The sequence below is a fragment of the Xenopus laevis genome, chromosome 7S (assembly GCF_017654675.1).
Source record: "Xenopus laevis strain J_2021 chromosome 7S, Xenopus_laevis_v10.1, whole genome shotgun sequence".
Lineage (NCBI taxonomy): Eukaryota > Metazoa > Chordata > Amphibia > Anura > Pipidae > Xenopus > Xenopus laevis.
In genome coordinates, this window is record NC_054384.1 from 22,391,700 (window position 1) to 22,400,054 (window position 8,355).

Consider the following 8,355-nt stretch of genomic DNA (forward strand, 5'->3'; position numbering starts at 1 on the left):
ACAGTGGGCCCTGGGCCCCCCAGTATGACCCTAGATGTTGCTCTCAGTGGCCTCACTTCTTTTTGAATTCCAGGCTTTGAGGAAAGTATTGTTTACATAAAAACCAAGTGTACTGCCAAACCTCCTGTAGGCTGCCAGTCCACATAGGGCCTACCACTCACAGCACTTCTTTGTAATCACACATTTGAATGTGGTTTACATGTAAAAATGGTTGGCGACCCCTGATCTAGAGGAACATGTAGAGAAACATGGGGGGAAATTCACTAAAGGACAAAGTGAATAACGTTAGCCTAAATTTGCCAGCGTGATGTCATTTCGGGACTAACCGATATACTAACGGGCGCAGGCATAAATTTGCCAGCGAAGGAGATAGACTCTAGCGCTACTTCGCACTCTAACGCCAGGTGAATTTTCGCTCTGGTGAATGGACGTAACTACACAAATTCACTAAGATGCACTAAGAATTTGCCCCTTGGAGTCACAGAACCAAAGGTTAACACTGTGTCATCTACATATTTATCTTTTGAAGGACCCCTTATTGTATGGACAAATGGAATGAAGTATAAGAAAGCCGATAAACGAATATAATGGATAGGGGTTGCTATCTGCACTTCCTAATCTTATGGATATACTGTAGACTTGCTGAATAAGAGTACACTGTAACTATAACTGACTGTACCTGGCTCTGCACTGCAATGTTATCTTACAGTCTGTGCCCAGGTGATGATGTCATCAGGTGGCACCTTCCACTAAGCAAGAGACCTCAACCGTTATGACAGTTGGTGTGACAGCGTCAGAGAGAGAAGAAGCAGAAGAGAGAGAGCTCCAGTGGATTTCAAGAGAATATGAAGAGAATACATTCTAATTCCATCGATTCGGATCCCCCACCTTCAAAGGAGAAGAAGAGAAGAGAAGACCATGAAGAAGAGCAAGAAGAAAGCCAGAAAGAGAAGATAGAGAGCAGTTTGGAGGAACAGCTATCAGAGAAGGGCTGCAGGAAGGAGAGCATACCCTCTGGTTTCAAAGATTCTGACCCCCAGCCCTCAAAGGTGAAGAAAAGAAAAGAAGACCATGAAGAAGAGGGAGAAGAAAACCAGAAGGAGAGGAGAGAGAGCAGTTTGGAGAAACAGCTTCCAGAGAAGGGCTGCAGGGAGGAGAGCATACCCTCTGGTTTCAAAGATTCAGACCCCCAGCCCTCAAAGGTGAAGAAAAGAAGAAAAGAACATGAAGAAGAGGGAGAAGAAAACCAGAAGGAGAAGAGAGAGAGCAGCTTGGAGAAACAGCTGCCAGAGAAGGGCTGCAGGGAGGAGAGCATACCTTCTGGTCTCAAAGATTCAGATCCGCAGTCCTCAAAGGTGAAGAAAAGTGAAGACCACGAAGAAGAGGAAGGAAAAAAACAGAAGAAGAAGAGAGAGAGGAGTGTAGATGACCATCTGCAAGTTGAGTGCTACAGGGAGAAGAAACAGAGAAGGCAGGAGACTGATGAAGGTAAAGAAAAATCACTTAAAAATGCCTAAATAGCAAAAAGGAGTAGGTCACATGATTGCCAACTGCTTCTAATTTACTGGTGCAATCACTGTTTAGGACCCAGATACTGACATAAGTGTAACATTAAATCAAATATATAGATTGAGGGCCCTCTTTACTCATATTGGTATTTGCTTGTTTCTGTAGGATTTTTGGTACTGTATGTTTATTATATACACTGGTTTATTGTAAAGCATTGTGACATTTGTTGGTGTTTTATAAATACATGTTGGTCATAATAACTAATTATAAAGGCAACAGTCAAAGGGAATCAAACAGCAAGCAGCTTGGAGCTGTGTATTTGAACTTGAAATGAAATATCTGATTGATTCCTATGGGTAATTGCTCTGATGCAATTTAGCACCTACAGTATGTTCTATATTAAAACAATGTTGCCTAGGTGCAAGGACCCATAATAGCCAATGAGATGTTTGCCTTTGACCAGTAAATACTTTCTGTTGATTGGTTGGTATCGGTGACTAGACATGTACCAGTTTTGCAGTATTTACTACTTAATCCTATAGGGTAGATTTTTTAAATTCTAAATTGCACCAGTGGCGATACCCACATCAACTAATAAAAGCAGTGCTTTAATTTTCTAATATTTGCTAACTAGTAGTCGATTGTTTAAAGCTAATAGCTAATTGGTTGCTACTGGCAACTGTAATTTAGCACCTATGTTAATTCATGAGCTTTTTATAAATCTCCTCTGCTTTCCTTCTTATGAAATTTGGGGGATTTTTAAACATCTGCAGATGGTGGATCAGTTAACTCTGATTTTACATATAGTTTGTAATATGTATGCGCTAATGCAGAACACATGGACCCTGGAATAATCTTATGCACATGGATCATCAAGGACATGTTAAAATCTGTGACTTTGGCCTAGCATCTTTGATGATGATCAACTGGCAGGGCCGGAACCATGCAATGGCCACAATTTGTCTTTTAACCATTTGAAAAGGTTCTCCTGTGCTGTTTGTGAAAGAAGAGTTACAGTTTTACAGTGCATTAAGTGCAGTACATGGGAGCATCAAAATTCATTATTAGCTATTGAACTATTAACTATGGGAGCTCTTCATTAACTATTATTATTCAATAAGGTGCAAATAACATTTATTTTCCTTTCTAGGAGAAGCTGGACCTGTGAGTGCAGAAGCTCAACCTTCAAGGCTAAACCCGCTCAGTATCTCCAGTTACAACTTCTACTCTAAGTTGGGAGCAGGAGGATATGGCAAAGTAAGTGATTGGTTTCCATTAAACACAATTTTTTTGTAGGGTTTAAATCCTAAATGTGGAAGAAAGCAAAAAAATGTTGTGCGCTGGGGAAAATTTCCATTTTACCAGGGCCAGATTTACACAGCGGGCACCCCAAGGCCCGCTATCATTTGTCGCCACCATCCCCTCCCTTTTATTCGCTCAAATTTTCATCACCTTGACCAGAATAATGAGGATTGCCGCACGGGAAATTAAAAAAACTATTGTATCTCCTGAGCATCCCCAGTGTTTCTGAACCAATGTGGGTGTGGTTGGGCAGCATGCTGCCCCCTAAAATCCTGCCGCCCTAGGCCCGGGCCTTGGTGGCCTCACCACAAATCCGGGCCTGCATGTTTGTGCTTAAAATACACAGTTAATATTAACTTTTTTCTTACTTTTTTAGGTAATGCTGGCTTCGTTAGGAGACAGGAGGCCATATGTGGCTGTAAAATCTGTCGGCAAACGAGAGCTCCCAGATTACAGCAGCCTTCTCTCAGAGTCTCAAGTGCTGAACATCGGCAGACACAGCCCATTTCTTTGCCAAGGCTTTGCCGCTTTTCAAACCCAGGTACAACATTGACTCCATATTGCCATTTAGTTTGTAATACTGTTCCTCTGTATCCCCTAGATGATGGCTTTAGTCATACATCTGATCCCCTTACATAATGTCCCATATATTATATATATTATAACCATTACCAGGGCAGCCATCAGGGGGGGACAGGGGGGAGAGTTGTAGGGGGCCCCGAGGGTAAGGGGGCCCTGCCACACCACACTTACTTGATTATCTGGGCCCCCCATCTTTCTGAGAGCTGCTGAATTTTCTTATAATGGGGGGGGCCCTGGCCACTAATTTTGGCCACCAATTATTTTTCTCATGTGTGGTCCTAGCCACCAATATTTTTTAATGGGGGGAGCCCTAGCCACAAATGTTTTTTTATGGGGGGCCCTGACCACCAATAACTTTTTATTTTTTATTAACATGTGGGAACCCTAGCCACCAATATTGTTTTTGTTTTTTTACTGTGTGGTGGGGGGTGGAATTGTAGGTGGGGCTTGCAGTGGGCGCAGCCCAAGGAATTTTGTCGTATGGGGCCCTGCGATTTCTGATGGCGGTCCTGACCATTACAAATGACATGACACATATAATAACCAAACTGATTATATAGTATAGTTCCATACACATAATATAATGCCTCCTTGCCTTGTACACCCCTTACATGTTCATGCAGGATTTATATATCCAGTACTGCATTCTGCCTGCAGAGTTTAATAACAGCATGCAGGATATCCTCAAACTACCCACAATATTAATGATCTAATGCCATATATTCACATTTTATATGTTGTTCTTATTGTGCAGCAAGTACAAAAACAGATATTTTGGCCAACCTTATTTGGCTTTATATTAAAGGGGTTGTTCACCTTTAAATTAACTTTCTTATGATGTAGAGAATGATATTCTGAGACAATTTGCAATTGGTTTTCATTTGTGGTTTTTGAGTTCTTCAGCTCTTTATTTAGCTGCTCTCAAATTTGCAATTTCAGCAATCTCGTTGCTAGGGTCCAAAGTACCCTAGCAACCATGCATTGATTTGAATAAGAGACAGGAATATGAATAGGAGAGGCATGAATAGAAAGATGAGTAATGACAAGTAGCAATAACAATAAATGTGTAGCTTTACAGAGCATTTGATTTTAGATGGGGTCAGTGACCCCCATTTGAAAGCTGGAAAGGGTCAGAAGAAAAAGGCAAATAACTAATAAAGTAAAACATATAGATAATGAAGACCAATTGCTAAGAATTGGACATTCTACAATATACTAAATTTACCTCAATGGTGAACCACCCCTTTAATGTAATTAATAAAATATGTACTACCCTATGTTGTTGTAAGTGTTTCCTTCTCTCCTTCACTCTTTCCATTTGTCTTTGTAACCAGTGGCATGCCTTCTTTGTAATGGAGTACCTGAGTGGGGGAAGCCTTGAGGATGAGCTGAAGCGACACGGGACGCTGCCCATAGAGAGAGTACGGTAAGTATTACATGGCACTAGTACAATATGACTTATAGATAGCTTTATACCATTTGTGCCTATAAGAAGGTTTATAAAATGTGTACACTAGGGAGCATCATAGTTAAATTTTTTTTTTTTTCATTTTCTTAAAAGAAAGCTAATGAATTCCACTTAATTTAACCATTATTTCCCTGTTTAAAAGGTTCCACTCTGCGGAGATGATTTGCGGCCTACAATACCTGCACGGCCTCGGGATTATCCATCGGTCAGTATAAATGTCTTCATTTCTGTAACATTCTACAGCAGAGGCCGCACACAGGTTGCTCTGCAAATCAGCAGCCTTCATCTTTTTTTATTTCTCCTTTTATCTTTATATTACAGAGACATCAAACCCATGAATGTTCTATTGGACCATCAAGGACACATTAAAATCTGTGACTTTGGCCTGGCAAAGCAAAGCATCTTTGATGGTGACCTAACAACTGGCCGGGCCGGAACCATAGAATACATGGCGCCAGAGGTGAGATATGCAATTAGAGATTATTTACATGGGTATTTATTTTCTGTCTGTGAATATACCTTCATGTCAGTGCTTTCACATGCTGTATTTATTACAGACATATAAAATAGCCATGCTAAACAGCACATCAATATACCAAGAGTAAATATACTGTAGTTACTGGTAGTTAATAGGCCTGTGGAGAGAACCAGCTTAACAGCATAAAATGTTTTCACTTATATGACAAACATTTTTATTACTTTACATTGAGCTTTGGTGTCACTCACATATTGCCAGGCATCATCCATATTTGCTGACTTGGTTTCTATTACCTGTGACTGAGCTATACACATAAGGGCCGGATTTGGATAGTGGGCGCCCCTATCTTTGGGCCAACCGTGCAGTCCTAGCACCCACCTCCCACACCGCAGTGAGCACACACGTCAGAACACTGGTGCTCCCCTAATAATTTGCCGCCCTAGGCCCGGGCCTTGGTGGCCTCACCACAAATCCGGGCCTTTTACCCATACAGCACTTACTGGGCTCTGGCAAATGAGACAGTTCTGATCCACACTAGAGAAACCAACTGGTCACATGCATTACTCATTACACTCCATGGGGTATATTTATCAAAGAGTGAAGTTAATAGTGAAGTTCCGCCACTAGAGTGAAATTCCACCACTCTCCATTCATTTCTATGGGATTTTTGTAGGCGTATTTATCAAAGGGTGAACTTTCACTTCACCCATTGATAAATACGCCTTTCAAAATCCCATAGAAATGAATTGAGAGCTGCGGAATTTCACTCTAGTGGCGGAACTTCACTCTCTGATAAATTTACCCCCATATGCTCAATGGGCATCTGAATCCGTTAAACTCTGTTGCCAAAATTATCCCAGGATACTTACTTAAAAGCACCATTTTACAACTTGGTAAATGATTCTTTTTCTTTTCTAAGATGCTGAACAGAAAAACATACAATGCAGCAGTAGACTGGTGGTCATTTGGCATCACCATCTGCAAAATAACCACTGGAATGTCACCGTTTCACAACAGCGGGAACATGGATCAGCTCATTTGTTCCATCAAAAACCATGAACCCAATATACCCGACTGGCTGGATGAAGATCTAAAACATCTTCTGGGGCAGGTGAGTAATGGCAGAGGGACAAAAGTATTGACATATTCACTAATAAATGTATTCTCCATTTCTGCTCAATTTGCTGGGATTTAAATAATTGTCCATTCATCCTTTAGCTACTAGAAAAGAATCGGAAGCAACGCCTTGGTGTTCGAGGAAACATCAGATGCCACCCATTCTACAAAGCTATCGATTGGGCGGCGCTGGAAGAGGAAGGATTGCAACCCCCTTACCAGCCGAGAACAGTAAGTACATGGTTGGGGAATAATAATCACAAATGATTATAGCATTGACTAGTGAAGTCAGAAAGCAGTGGCTTTAGTTTGTGGAACTTGTATTTAACCCTATAGGAAAACCTATACACATAAGGCCCAAGGGATGCTCTGTGGGTACAGGTAATGAGATTATTAAAATCCCTGAACCTTCTGGATTCTTCCAAATCTGTTTTAAATTAGCCCCACAATATCCCATATAAAAAAAAAAGCTCTGAATATTTGAAACCACTAGGGTTGTTATAGCACTGGTATCTACAAAAGAAGTCTCTGCACAGGCAAACAATATAATACTGCCATCTACAAATGTTGTATTTTGCAATTGTAATCTACTTTGTATAGTGATGTGAAATACATGGCAAACTGAAACTCAAAGTGCTATATTAATAGAATCAAAATGCTTCATATGGACTTCTAAAAGCAAATCCAATGACTGTTCTCTTGTTCATAATAGATATTTAGCATTGTCTTGATTAAAATTATTTTTCCCTTTTAATGCAGCCATCACCAGACCTATTCCAGCCGTGTAAAGAGAAGCTGTCATTCCTGGAGTACAAGGAGGATGAAGGAACATCAGGGGGCAGTGACACCATTGCCGGCTTCTCATTTCAAAGTTCCACCTGGCTGACGTAAGTATGTGTAGGCGTTTAATCCAGCCAATAAAAACAATTTACTATTCCATCAGCACAGGTTTTATGGGACAATGGGCATGATTGTGGGCTGCAAGAACTTTTCCGCTTGCTGCAAGAAGGCCAGATCATCTGTTGCGATTCCTGCTTCAACCTTCGGCTCCACCTTCACCTGGGATTCCATCTTCCAGGGTATGAGACTGCTGGGTAACATCAGGCCTAGAATTATGAGGGGCAGTCACTCATTTGGCACATCACACGTAAGTATAGGTGGGTATCTTTATGTGAGCGAATGTGTGAGTGAACGTGAGATATGAAAGGATAAGGGTGTAACAGAAGGCAAAGCAGAGTCTAAGATCACAGCCTGCTTTGTCTTCCTGCACATCATGTCTATGGAACCAATACCCTGTTAGTTATTTATATAGTTCTAAAGTTCTCATAGTTGGGTAGAAATCCAGATCAAGGGTTTTTTCCATCTGAAGTAAGATGGTTTTTTTTTTTACCTTGTCCTGGAAGTTAGTTATTTATATAGCTCTATAGTACTCATAGTTGTTTAGAAATCCAGATCAAGGGTTTTTTCCCATCTGAAGTAAGATGGGGTTTTTTACCTTGTCCTGGTAGTTTTGATGTTAAATGAGCAAAGGGTGGGACATAGACACGTGCAGTTTAAGCCTCGTTTGTTGTCTTTGTTTGTCACGTTTGTCCTGTTGTGTGAGGCGTTACACCCGGCGTGCCGGTAACAGGGTTGAAGCCTTGACGTGGCGTTACTGCTCACATGTATAAACATGTGCTAATTCAACCAATGCTGAGAGTGTGAGTGATGTATTGTTTCATTGGCAGAATTTGTTTCACTTGCTCATAACCTTTTATCTCTATGAATACAGCATTTGCAGCATTCACTGTTGGAGGCATGTAGGCCCTATGGCAGGCAGTCGGGACAGGGCACTACAACCTATGCCTAGATTGCTTTTTTTACAAGCACTTGGTACAGAGTTCCGCCAGACCCTGGATGC

The 8,355-nt window shown here is 41.1% G+C and overlaps 1 protein-coding gene across 1 annotated transcript; it reads left to right on the forward strand.

Annotated features, from left to right (window-relative positions):
* Window positions 1-442: 442 nt before the first annotated feature.
* Window positions 443-8,081, forward strand: LOC121396222 (protein kinase C delta type-like). Its single transcript, XM_041570979.1, has 9 exons — window positions 443-1,488; window positions 2,660-2,766; window positions 3,188-3,352; window positions 4,728-4,819; window positions 5,004-5,066; window positions 5,183-5,321; window positions 6,259-6,450; window positions 6,558-6,686; window positions 7,215-8,081. Exons 1-9 carry the CDS (start codon window positions 846-848, stop codon window positions 7,344-7,346), a joined length of 1,662 nt encoding a protein of 553 aa, XP_041426913.1. The 5' UTR covers window positions 443-845; the 3' UTR covers window positions 7,347-8,081.
* Window positions 8,082-8,355: the final 274 nt, after the last annotated feature.

Coding starts and splice junctions, on each gene's coding strand:
- LOC121396222 (XM_041570979.1), top strand. CDS start 846: ATGAAGAGAATACATTCTAATTCCATCGATTCGGATCCCCCACCTTCA. Junction 3,353..4,727: donor TTGCCGCTTTTCAAACCCAG/GTACAACATTGA, acceptor CTTTGTAACCAG/TGGCATGCCTTCTTTGTAAT. Junction 4,820..5,003: donor CTGCCCATAGAGAGAGTACG/GTAAGTATTACA, acceptor CCTGTTTAAAAG/GTTCCACTCTGCGGAGATGA.